Consider the following 12856-nt stretch of genomic DNA (forward strand, 5'->3'; position numbering starts at 1 on the left):
GTGTGTGGTGCGGAGGGGCCCTGGAAGAGAGGGCGTTGAGGAAGCGGAGGGGCGTGGGGGTGCGAGGGGCGGTGTTGCAGGAGGGGGAGGGAGTCCAGGGGAGGCCTGGTGCGGGTGTGTGTGGAGCGTGGCGGTGGGGAGGCGTGAGGGCTGCTGAGGCTGGGGCAGAGCGTGCTGGAAGAGACGGGCCAGGTGTGGGGCAGGAGGAGTAGGGGAAGGGTGTTGAGGCTCACCTTGTTGACGGCGGAGGAGAAGGCGTGAGGAGAAGTGCGTGAGGGAGAGAGGCACTGGGCTGGCTTTTATACTGCTCCCCAAGGGGCCAGACAGCCTTTGCGCATGACAGCATTTTGCAGCAAGCAGCTGTTGCATGCCACAGGCCGGTACCTAATGAGGTGGGGTGTGTTTTCCTTCCCGCAATTCTGCAATTTCATGTCCTCCTCTTGAGGACGTGTCCACTTGGCCCTGGCGGCAGCTTTTAAGTGCAAGCATTAGAGGCCAAAGAGCTTGGTGTTGATGGCGCGTGTCAGGGCGGGCAGAGGGCACGACCAACGCGTAGGAGAGGTGGGGTGTCGTCAGTGAGGTCATCCCATGGCTCTTGTGTGGCGTGGTTTGCGGTTTTGTTGTGAAGAGGGAGGCCCCATTTCCTCGCAGGCCTGGAAGGTGGGTCTGGGCTTTGGAGGTGTGCCAGGTGTGCCCCACCACGTCCGGCTGCCCACCACTATTCCTCCCCAGGCCCAGGACTTGGCCTTTCCCTCTCTTCAACTCCAGGACATTCCTCTCCGCCCCCATCTCCAGCCTCTCCGCATCCCTCTCAATGGTGCCACATCCAGCCGCTGCCTCAGCCACTCTGCCACATTTTGCACCATCTGACAACTTGCTGAGGAGGCTGCCTGTTTGGGCCCGCTCGCCCACGTCATTGTGGAGGATGTTGAACAGTGGTGGCCCCACGGACCCGAGGCCAGGGCTACAGGCCGCTTGTGTCCATCTCGACTCTGGGACACTGATCACAAGCCTCTGGGCCCAGCCCTTCAGCCACTTTGCACTCCACCTCACTGTCCACTTACGCACCCCGTACTTTCTCGCCTTGTCTAGGAGCACGCACGCTAGAAAGCGTCAAAGGCTTTACTAAAGGTCGGCTTGAACACCAGCCACGGCTCTCTCCTCGTCCACAAAGCTAGTCACTTCAACGGAGGAGCCACGGAGGTCGAGAGGCAGAGCGTGATTTCCCCTTTGTAAATTCACGCCGAGGCTCCCCATCACCTTCATGTCCTTCCTGGGCTCGGCCGTGCTTTCCTGGACAATTTCCTCCATCACCTTTCTCGGCAATGAGCTCAGGCTACGCAAGCTCTAGTTTCCCACATGGTCCTTCCTGATCTTCTTCAAGGTAGAAGGGCTAGGAGCTCTCTTCCAGCCATCAGGAACCGCTCCCAGGCACCATGACCTTCACAAGACAATGGAGAGTAGCCTCCCAAGGACATCAGCCACCTCCCTCTGCGCTCACGGCTACGACCCCTCAGGCCCTACGCACTCGCTGACCTCCGCACGTGCAGCACTCCTTCCTACCTCCCTTCATCTTCCTCAGCAACAAGCACTGCTCGCCTGACAAACAGCCTGAAAAACACTCACCTTGGCTCAATTGGGCCAGGCCTTGCCATTCATCAACCCTTCCGCATGCATCCACCACCACCAGGGCCTCGGCTCTGCAGCCCCGTGCACCATGCTCGCCTCCAATGCCCTCTGCAACATCCAAGTCCTCTTTCTGCCCCTCCAACACTGTGCAGAGAAGTGGCCTCAGCCCTCGGCACTCACCCCAAGTAAAGAGCCCAAAGGCCCTTGCTCAACAGCCTCTCCTGCCTGCCGCTCACACTCCCACTCCCCCTCTGCCTCTCGCCACACTCCTGGGCTCTCCACAAACTCACCTGCCCTTGCGAGGTGATCCACATCAAGCACCGTGTCTGCGCCACAGCCCAGGCTGCAAATCTGCCGGCCCCAGCTAAGGGCAGCGCTACCCAGGGGCCAACACAAGCCCCTGGGGAGCGGGGCAGGGCTCCCCACATCACAAGGCTTGCCAGCTCTCAACCAGGGCTGCCAGGACCACGGCCTGCTCTCCCAAGCACCCCTCCTCTGCCTGCTTGCACTGCCACCCCCAGGGACGGCACCAGGGGGGAACAAGCCCAAACGGGCAGCCTCCTTTCTCCCACCTACAACCTCACAAGCCACAGAGGCACCAAGACACCCACAGAGCACACTCAACGGGAAAGGCCAGGCCTAAAGACAGGCTTAGCGAGCTGGCAGCACGGCAAGGACGGACCCAACGCCATGGAAGGGGCAGCACCTCACACCTGGCACACCTCCAAAGCCCAGACCCACCTTCCAGGCCTGCGAGGAAACGGGGCCCCCTCTTCACAACAAAACCCCAAACCACGCTACACGAGCGCCACGGGATGACCTCACCTGACGACACCCCACCTCTCCCTACGCGTTGGTGGCGTCTTCTGCCCGCCCTGACACGCGCCCAAACACCAAGCCTTTGGCCTCTAATACTCGCACTTAAAAGCTGCCGCCAGGGCAAGTGGACACGTCCTCAAGAGGAGGACGTGAAATTGCAGAATTGCGGGAAGGAAAACACACCCCACCTCACTGCTTGCCAGCCTCTGGCATGCAACAGCTGCTTGCTGCACGATGCTCTCATGCGCAAAGGCTGTCCTGCCCCTCGGGGACCAGCATAAAAGCCGGCCCAGCGCCTCTCTCCCTCACACACTTCTCCTCACGCCTTCTCCTCCGCCGTCAACAAGGTGAGTCTCAACACCCTTCCCCTCCTTCTCCTGCCCCCACACCTGGCCCGTCTCTTCCAGCACGCTCTGGCTCCCAGCCTCAGCAGCCCTCACGCCTCCCCACCGCCACGCTCCCCACACACCCACACCAGGCCTCCCCTGGCCTCCCTCGCTCTCCTGCAACACCGCTCCTCGCACCCCCACGCCCCTCCGCTTCCTCAACACCCTCTCTTCCAGGGCCCCTCCGCACCACACACATGGCCTGCTACGACCTCTGCCGCCCCTGCGGACCCACCCCGCTGGCTAACAGCTGCAACGAGCCCTGTGTCACGCAGTGCCAGGACTCCCGCGTTGTCATCCAGCCTCCCGCCGTGCTGGTCACCCTGCCAGGACCCATCCTCAGCTCCTTCCCCAGAGCACCGCCGTCGGATCCTCCTCATCCGCTGCTGTGGGCAACGTCCTCAGCTCCCAGGGAGTGCCCGTCTCCTCCGGCGGCTTCGGCTACGGCCGGAGGCCTGGGCTGCTTCGGCGGCAGAAGAGGCTGCTACCCCTGCTAAGGGCGCTCGCCACCACCCCTGACACCAACCCCACACAGCCTGGAAGCCGCCTCATGCATTGAGGAGACGCACCTCCCGGCCATTGCTGGCACATGGGCCCCACTGTCCACGGCTCCTCCTCCCAAGGCACAAAGCCAGCAGGGAAGGGGCCAGCCCGGCCTGCCTGGAAACATGGCCCATGTACCTCCTTCTTTGCATCCCCCCTTCTGCTATGTCCAGTACTCTCCGCTTCAACCGCCTTCTCACAAGCCAAAGACCACCGGGGACACTCCAGAGTGCCGCTCCCACTGCGGAGCAGGAAGAGCTTGGTGCTCTGGCAAGATCTGTCTCACACAAGAGAGAGATGTGGGCTGACGGTCGCCCTACTTGCCCCTCACACCGCCTCCCTTCCACTTGGCGCTCCTGCCTTTTCACTCTTTTCCCTCAATAAAGTTCTCCTGCATCCCAGCCCATGACGCCTCCACTTCCTTTCTTCTCCCAAGGCTCTTCCAGCCTCACCCAGCACAAAGACAGGGCTCAAGAGCCCGTTGCGGTAGGTGGAAAGGGCTACAAGGCCTCTCTTGGGAACTACGTCCCCAGCAACAACAACACCACCACCACCACCACCACCACAGAGCAGCACACGGGGGCTTCGAGCCCCTCACACAAGCCCTTCACTTGCCCAAACAAAGGCTTGGACACGCTAATGCACTTCGACCCTTGCCTCTGACCCAAGCTCCCCGTGGCAGCACGCACTTGAACCAACTCTCTTCCCAGCACGACTCTCTGGCCATCACAGCAAGCAGAATCACAGCAAACAGGAACCTCTGGAGACCAACCAACCTGCTCAAGCAGGGTCAGCTCCAGCAGGCTGTCCACGACCATGTCCAGTCAGGTTTTCAGTAGCTCCAAGGATGGAGGCTCCAACACCTCTCTGCCCAACCGGTTCCACTGTTTGACCACCCTCACACTGAACAAAGGTTGTCTTCTCTTCCAAGGAAATGGCACGTCTTTGCAGCTTTCTCCATTCACCCTTGCCCTGCCCGTGGGCACCCATGAGAAGAGTCTGGCTCCCCCGTCCTCATTCCCTCCCGTCCGTGATATACACACAGTGATGACATCTCCCCTGCGTGGCCTTGCCTCCTGGCTCAAAAACCTCACAGCTCTCTCAGCTTCTCCTCATACGAAGGATGCTCCAGTTCCTTCAGAGTCCAGGGGGCCCTGCGCTCGACTCGCTCCACTAAGGCCATGTCCTTCTTCCACTGGGGAGCCCTCCACTGGACACAGGACTCCACACGGGGCCTCACCAGCGCTGAACAGAGCGCAAGAGCACCTCCCCCGACCTGCTGGCAACGCGCTGCCCAATGCCGCCCTGGAGACTCTTGGTCTCCTTTGACCCAAGGCTGCATTGCTGCCTCATAGTCAGCTTTTGCACCGCCAGCACCACAAAGTCGTGCTCAGCAAAGCTGCTTTCCAGCCTCTTGGCCCCCACCACGTCCGGCTGCCCACCACTATTCCTCCCCAGGCCCAGGACTTGGCCTTTCCCTCTCTTCAACTCCAGGACATTCCTCTCCGCCCCCATCTCCAGCCTCTCCGCATCCCTCTCAATGGTGCCACATCCAGCCGCTGCCTCAGCCACTCCGCCACATTTTGCACCATCTGACAACTTGCTGAGGGGGCACTCCGTCCCGCTGCCCACGTCATTGTGGAGGATGTTGAACAGTGGTGGCCCCACGGACCCGAGGCCAGCGCTACACCGCTTGAGACTTGCCTCCATCTCGACTCTGGGACACTGATCACAAGCCTCTGGGCCCAGCCCTTCAGCCACTTTGCACTCCACCTCACTGTCCACTTACGCACCCCGTACTTTCTCGCCTTGTCTAGGAGCACGCAAGGGGAGAAAGCGTCAAAGGCTTTACTAAAGGTCGAGGTGAACACCAGCCACGGCTCTCTCCTCGTCCACAAAGCTAGTCACTTCAACGGAGGAGACACGGAGGTCGGTCAAGCGTGATTTCCCCTTTGTAAATTCACGCCGACCGCTCCCCATCACCTTCATGTCCTTCCTGGGCTCGGCCGTGCTTTCCTGGACAATTTCCTCCATCACCTTTCTCGGCAATGAGCTCAGGCTACGCAAGCTCTAGTTTCCCACATGGTCCTTCCTGATCTTCTTCAAGGTAGAAGGGCTAGGAGCTCTCTTCCAGCCATCAGGAACCGCTCCCAGGCACCATGACCTTCACAAGACAATGGAGAGTAGCCTCCCAAGGACATCAGCCACCTCCCTCTGCGCTCACGGCTACGACCCCTCAGGCCCTACGCACTCGCTGACCTCCGCACGTGCAGCACTCCTTCCTACCTCCCTTCATCTTCCTCAGCAACAAGCACTGCTCGCCTGACAAACAGCCTGAAAAACACTCACCTTGGCTCAATTGGGCCAGGCCTTGCCATTCATCAACCCTTCCGCATGCATCCACCACCACCAGGGCCTCGGCTCTGCAGCCCCGTGCACCATGCTCGCCTCCAATGCCCTCTGCAACATCCAAGTCCTCTTTCTGCCCCTCCAACACTGTGCAGAGAAGTGGCCTCAGCCCTCGGCACTCACCCCAAGTAAAGAGCCCAAAGGCCCTTGCTCAACAGCCTCTCCTGCCTGCCGCTCACACTCCCACTCCCCCTCTGCCTCTCGCCACACTCCTGGGCTCTCCACAAACTCACCTGCCCTTGCGAGGTGATCCACATCAAGCACCGTGTCTGCGCCACAGCCCAGGCTGCAAATCTGCCGGCCCCAGCTAAGGGCAGCGCTACCCAGGGGCCAACACAAGCCCCTGGGGAGCGGGGCAGGGCTCCCCACATCACAAGGCTTGCCAGCTCTCAACCAGGGCTGCCAGGACCACGGCCTGCTCTCCCAAGCACCCCTCCTCTGCCTGCTTGCACTGCCACCCCCAGGGACGGCACCAGGGGGGAACAAGCCCAAACGGGCAGCCTCCTTTCTCCCACCTACAACCTCACAAGCCACAGAGGCACCAAGACACCCACAGAGCACACTCAGCGGGAAAGGCCAGGCCTAAAGACAGGCTTAGCGAGCTGGCAGCACGGCAAGGACGGACCCAACGCCATGGAAGGGGCAGCACCTCACACCTGGCACACCTCCAAAGCCCAGACCCACCTTCCAGGCCTGCGAGGAAACGGGGCCCCTCTTCACAACAAAACCCCAAACCACGCTACACGAGCGCCACGGGATGACCTCACCTGACGACACCCCACCTCTCCTACGCGTTGGTGGCGTCTTCTGCCCGCCCTGACACGCGCCCAAACACCAAGCCTTTGGCCTCTAATACTCGCACTTAAAAGCTGCCGCCAGGGCAAGTGGACACGTCCTCAAGAGGAGGACGTGAAATTGCAGAATTGCGGGAAGGAAAACACACCCCACCTCACTGCTTGCCAGCCTCTGGCATGCAACAGCTGCTTGCTGCACGATGCTCTCATGCGCAAAGGCTGTCCTGCCCCTCGGGGACCAGCATAAAAGCCGGCCCAGCGCCTCTCTCCCTCACACACTTCTCCTCACGCCTTCTCCTCCGCCGTCAACAAGGTGAGTCTCAACACCCTTCCCCTCCTTCTCCTGCCCCCACACCTGGCCCGTCTCTTCCAGCACGCTCTGGCTCCCAGCCTCAGCAGCCCTCACGCCTCCCCACCGCCACGCTCCCCACACACCCACACCAGGCCTCCCCTGGCCTCCCTCGCTCTCCTGCAACACCGCTCCTCGCACCCCCACGCCCCTCCGCTTCCTCAACACCCTCTCTTCCAGGGCCCCTCCGCACCACACACATGGCCTGCTACGACCTCTGCCGCCCCTGCGGACCCACCCCGCTGGCTAACAGCTGCAACGAGCCCTGTGTCACGCAGTGCCAGGACTCCCGCGTTGTCATCCAGCCTCCCGCCGTGCTGGTCACCCTGCCAGGACCCATCCTCAGCTCCTTCCCCCAGAGCACCGCCGTCGGATCCTCCTCATCCGCTGCTGTGGGCAACGTCCTCAGCTCCCAGGGAGTGCCCGTCTCCTCCGGCGGCTTCGGCTACGGCTTCGGAGGCCTGGGCTGCTTCGGCGGCAGAAGAGGCTGCTACCCCTGCTAAGGGCGCTCGCCACCACCCCTGACACCAACCCCACACAGCCTGGAAGCCGCCTCATGCATTGAGGAGACGCACCTCCCGGCCATTGCTGGCACATGGGCCCCACTGTCCACGGCTCCTCCTCCCAAGGCACAAAGCCAGCAGGGAAGGGGCCAGCCCGGCCTGCCTGGAAACATGGCCCATGTACCTCCTTCTTTGCATCCCCCCTTCTGCTATGTCCAGTACTCTCCGCTGCAACCGCCTTCTCACAAGCCAAAGACCACCGGGGACCTCCAGAGTGCCGCTCCCACTGCGGAGCAGGAAGAGCTTGGTGCTCTGGCAAGATCTGTCTCACACAAGAGAGAGATGTGGGCTGACGGTCGCCCTACTTGCCCCTCACACCGCCTCCCTTCCACTTGGCGCTCCTGCCTTTTCACTCTTTTCCCTCAATAAAGTTCTCCTGCATCCCAGCCCATGACGCCTCCACTTCCTTTCTTCTCCCAAGGCTCTTCCAGCCTCACCCAGCACAAAGACAGGGCTCAAGAGCCCGTTGCGGTAGGTGGAAAGGGCTACAAGGCCTCTCTTGGGAACTACGTCCCCAGCAACACCACCACCACCACCACCACCACCACAGAGCAGCACACGGGGGCTTCGAGCCCCTCACACAAGCCCTTCACTTGCCCAAACAAAGGCTTGGACACGCTAATGCACTTCGACCCTTGCCTCTGACCCAAGCTCCCCGTGGCAGCACGCACTTGAACCAACTCTCTTCCCAGCACGACTCTCTGGCCATCACAGCAAGCAGAATCACAGCAAACAGGAACCTCTGGAGACCAACCAACCTGCTCAAGCAGGGTCAGCTCCACCAGGCTGTCCACGACCATGTCCAGTCAGGTTTTCAGTAGCTCCAAGGATGGAGGCTCCAACACCTCTCTGCCCAACCGGTTCCACTGTTTGACCACCCTCACACTGAACAAAGGTTGTCTTCTCTTCCAAGGAAATGGCACGTCTTTGCAGCTTTCTCCATTCACCCTTGCCCTGCCCGTGGGCACCCATGAGAAGAGTCTGGCTCCCCCGTCCTCATTCCCTCCCGTCCGTGATATACACACAGTGATGACATCTCCCCTGCGTGGCCTTGCCTCCTGGCTCAAAAACCTCACAGCTCTCTCAGCTTCTCCTCATACGAAGGATGCTCCAGTTCCTTCAGAGTCCAGGGGGCCCTGCGCTCGACTCGCTCCACTAAGGCCATGTCCTTCTTCCACTGGGGAGCCCTCCACTGGACACAGGACTCCACACGGGGCCTCACCAGCGCTGAACAGAGCGCAAGAGCACCTCCCCGACCTGCTGGCAACGCGCTGCCCAATGCCGCCCTGGAGACTCTTGGTCTCCTTTGACCCAAGGCTGCATTGCTGCCTCATAGTCAGCTTTTGCACCGCCAGCACCACAAAGTCGTGCTCAGCAAAGCTGCTTTCCAGCCTCTTGGCCCCCACCACGTCCGGCTGCCCACCACTATTCCTCCCCAGGCCCAGGACTTGGCCTTTCCCTCTCTTCAACTCCAGGACATTCCTCTCCGCCCCCATCTCCAGCCTCTCCGCATCCCTCTCCAATGGTGCCACATCCAGCCGCTGCCTCAGCCACTCCGCCACATTTTGCACCATCTGACAACTTGCTGAGGGGCACTCCGTCCCGCTGCCCACGTCATTGTGGAGGATGTTGAACAGTGGTGGCCCCACGGACCCGAGGCCAGCGCTACACCGCTTGAGACTTGCCTCCATCTCGACTCTGGGACACTGATCACAAGCCTCTGGGCCCAGCCCTTCAGCCACTTTGCACTCCACCTCACTGTCCACTTACGCACCCCGTACTTTCTCGCCTTGTCTAGGAGCACGCAAGGGAGAAAGCGTCAAAGGCTTTACTAAAGGTCGAGGTGAACACCAGCCACGGCTCTCTCCTCGTCCACAAAGCTAGTCACTTCAACGGAGGAGACACGGAGGTCGGTCAGCGTGATTTCCCCTTTGTAAATTCACGCCGACCGCTCCCCATCACCTTCATGTCCTTCCTGGGCTCGGCCGTGCTTTCCTGGACAATTTCCTCCATCACCTTTCTCGGCAATGAGCTCAGGCTACGCAAGCTCTAGTTTCCCACATGGTCCTTCCTGATCTTCTTCAAGGTAGAAGGGCTAGGAGCTCTCTTCCAGCCATCAGGAACCGCTCCCAGGCACCATGACCTTCACAAGACAATGGAGAGTAGCCTCCCAAGGACATCAGCCACCTCCCTCTGCGCTCACGGCTACGACCCCTCAGGCCCTACGCACTCGCTGACCTCCGCACGTGCAGCACTCCTTCCTACCTCCCTTCATCTTCCTCAGCAACAAGCACTGCTCGCCTGACAAACAGCCTGAAAAACACTCACCTTGGCTCAATTGGGCCAGGCCTTGCCATTCATCAACCCTTCCGCATGCATCCACCACCACCAGGGCCTCGGCTCTGCAGCCCCGTGCACCATGCTCGCCTCCAATGCCCTCTGCAACATCCAAGTCCTCTTTCTGCCCCTCCAACACTGTGCAGAGAAGTGGCCTCAGCCCTCGGCACTCACCCCAAGTAAAGAGCCCAAAGGCCCTTGCTCAACAGCCTCTCCTGCCTGCCGCTCACACTCCCACTCCCCCTCTGCCTCTCGCCACACTCCTGGGCTCTCCACAAACTCACCTGCCCTTGCGAGGTGATCCACATCAAGCACCGTGTCTGCGCCACAGCCCAGGCTGCAAATCTGCCGGCCCCAGCTAAGGGCAGCGCTACCCAGGGGCCAACACAAGCCCCTGGGGAGCGGGGCAGGGCTCCCCACATCACAAGGCTTGCCAGCTCTCAACCAGGGCTGCCAGGACCACGGCCTGCTCTCCCAAGCACCCCTCCTCTGCCTGCTTGCACTGCCACCCGCAGGGACGGCACCAGGGGGGAACAAGCCCAAACGGGCAGCCTCCTTTCTCCCACCTACAACCTCACAAGCCACAGAGGCACCAAGACACCCACAGAGCACACTCAACGGGAAAGGCCAGGCCTAAAGACAGGCTTAGCGAGCTGGCAGCACGGCAAGGACGGACCCAACGCCATGGAAGGGGCAGCACCTCACACCTGGCACACCTCCAAAGCCCAGACCCACCTTCCAGGCCTGCGAGGAAACGGGGCCCCCTCTTCACAACAAAACCCCAAACCACGCTACACGAGCGCCACGGGATGACCTCACCTGACGACACCCCACCTCTCCTACGCGTTGGTGGCGTCTTCTGCCCGCCCTGACACGCGCCCAAACACCAAGCCTTTGGCCTCTAATACTCGCACTTAAAAGCTGCCGCCAGGGCAAGTGGACACGTCCTCAAGAGGAGGACGTGAAATTGCAGAATTGCGGGAAGGAAAACACACCCCACCTCACTGCTTGCCAGCCTCTGGCATGCAACAGCTGCTTGCTGCACGATGCTCTCATGCGCAAAGGCTGTCCTGCCCCTCGGGGACCAGCATAAAAGCCGGCCCAGCGCCTCTCTCCCTCACACACTTCTCCTCACGCCTTCTCCTCCGCCGTCAACAAGGTGAGTCTCAACACCCTTCCCCTCCTTCTCCTGCCCCCACACCTGGCCCGTCTCTTCCAGCACGCTCTGGCTCCCAGCCTCAGCAGCCCTCACGCCTCCCCACCGCCACGCTCCCCACACACCCACACCAGGCCTCCCCTGGCCTCCCTCGCTCTCCTGCAACACCGCTCCTCGCACCCCCACGCCCCTCCGCTTCCTCAACACCCTCTCTTCCAGGGCCCCTCCGCACCACACACATGGCCTGCTACGACCTCTGCCGCCCCTGCGGACCCACCCCGCTGGCTAACAGCTGCAACGAGCCCTGTGTCACGCAGTGCCAGGACTCCCGCGTTGTCATCCAGCCTCCCGCCGTGCTGGTCACCCTGCCAGGACCCATCCTCAGCTCCTTCCCCCAGAGCACCGCCGTCGGATCCTCCTCATCCGCTGCTGTGGGCAACGTCCTCAGCTCCCAGGGAGTGCCCGTCTCCTCCGGCGGCTTCGGCTACGGCTACGGCTTCGGAGGCCTGGGCTGCTTCGGCGGCAGAAGAGGCTGCTACCCCTGCTAAGGGCGCTCGCCACCACCCCTGACACCAACCCCACACAGCCTGGAAGCCGCCTCATGCATTGAGGAGACGCACCTCCCGGCCATTGCTGGCACATGGGCCCCACTGTCCACGGCTCCTCCTCCCAAGGCACAAAGCCAGCAGGGAAGGGGCCAGCCCGGCCTGCCTGGAAACATGGCCCATGTACCTCCTTCTTTGCATCCCCCCTTCTGCTATGTCCAGTACTCTCCGCTGCAACCGCCTTCTCACAAGCCAAAGACCACCGGGGACCTCCAGAGTGCCGCTCCCACTGCGGAGCAGGAAGAGCTTGGTGCTCTGGCAAGATCTGTCTCACACAAGAGAGAGATGTGGGCTGACGGTCGCCCTACTTGCCCCTCACACCGCCTCCCTTCCACTTGGCGCTCCTGCCTTTTCACTCTTTTCCCTCAATAAAGTTCTCCTGCATCCCAGCCCATGACGCCTCCACTTCCTTTCTTCTCCCAAGGCTCTTCCAGCCTCACCCAGCACAAAGACAGGGCTCAAGAGCCCGTTGCGGTAGGTGGAAAGGGCTACAAGGCCTCTCTTGGGAACTACGTCCCCAGCAACACCACCACCACCACCACCACCACCACAGAGCAGCACACGGGGGCTTCGAGCCCCTCACACAAGCCCTTCACTTGCCCAAACAAAGGCTTGGACACGCTAATGCACTTCGACCCTTGCCTCTGACCCAAGCTCCCCGTGGCAGCACGCACTTGAACCAACTCTCTTCCCAGCACGACTCTCTGGCCATCACAGCAAGCAGAATCACAGCAAACAGGAACCTCTGGAGACCAACCAACCTGCTCAAGCAGGGTCAGCTCCAACAGGCTGTCCACGACCATGTCCAGTCAGGTTTTCAGTAGCTCCAAGGATGGAGGCTCCAACACCTCTCTGCCCAACCGGTTCCACTGTTTGACCACCCTCACACTGAACAAAGGTTGTCTTCTCTTCCAAGGAAATGGCACGTCTTTGCAGCTTTCTCCATTCACCCTTGCCCTGCCCGTGGGCACCCATGAGAAGAGTCTGGCTCCCCCGTCCTCATTCCCTCCCGTCCGTGATATACACACAGTGATGACATCTCCCCTGCGTGGCCTTGCCTCCTGGCTCAAAAACCTCACAGCTCTCTCAGCTTCTCCTCATACGAAGGATGCTCCAGTTCCTTCAGAGTCCAGGGGGCCCTGCGCTCGACTCGCTCCACTAAGGCCATGTCCTTCTTCCACTGGGGAGCCCTCCACTGGACACAGGACTCCACACGGGGCCTCACCAGCGCTGAACAGAGCGCAAGAGCACCTCCCCCGACCTGCT

The 12856-nt window shown here is 61.2% G+C and overlaps 2 protein-coding genes across 2 annotated transcripts; both read left to right on the forward strand.

Annotated features, from left to right (window-relative positions):
- The first annotated feature begins 7129 nt into the window (after positions 1-7129).
- Positions 7130-7432, forward strand: LOC140645977 (feather keratin-like). The gene has a single exon (XM_072849418.1). It carries the CDS (start codon positions 7130-7132, stop codon positions 7430-7432), a length of 303 nt encoding a protein of 100 aa, XP_072705519.1.
- A 3792-nt stretch (positions 7433-11224) lies between these two features.
- On the forward strand, positions 11225-11533 carry LOC140645976 (feather keratin 1-like). Its single transcript, XM_072849417.1, has one exon. It carries the CDS (start codon positions 11225-11227, stop codon positions 11531-11533), a length of 309 nt encoding a protein of 102 aa, XP_072705518.1.
- Positions 11534-12856: the final 1323 nt, after the last annotated feature.

The sequence above is a fragment of the Ciconia boyciana genome, unplaced genomic scaffold, assembly GCF_034638445.1.
Source record: "Ciconia boyciana unplaced genomic scaffold, ASM3463844v1 HiC_scaffold_68, whole genome shotgun sequence".
NCBI lineage: Eukaryota > Metazoa > Chordata > Aves > Ciconiiformes > Ciconiidae > Ciconia > Ciconia boyciana.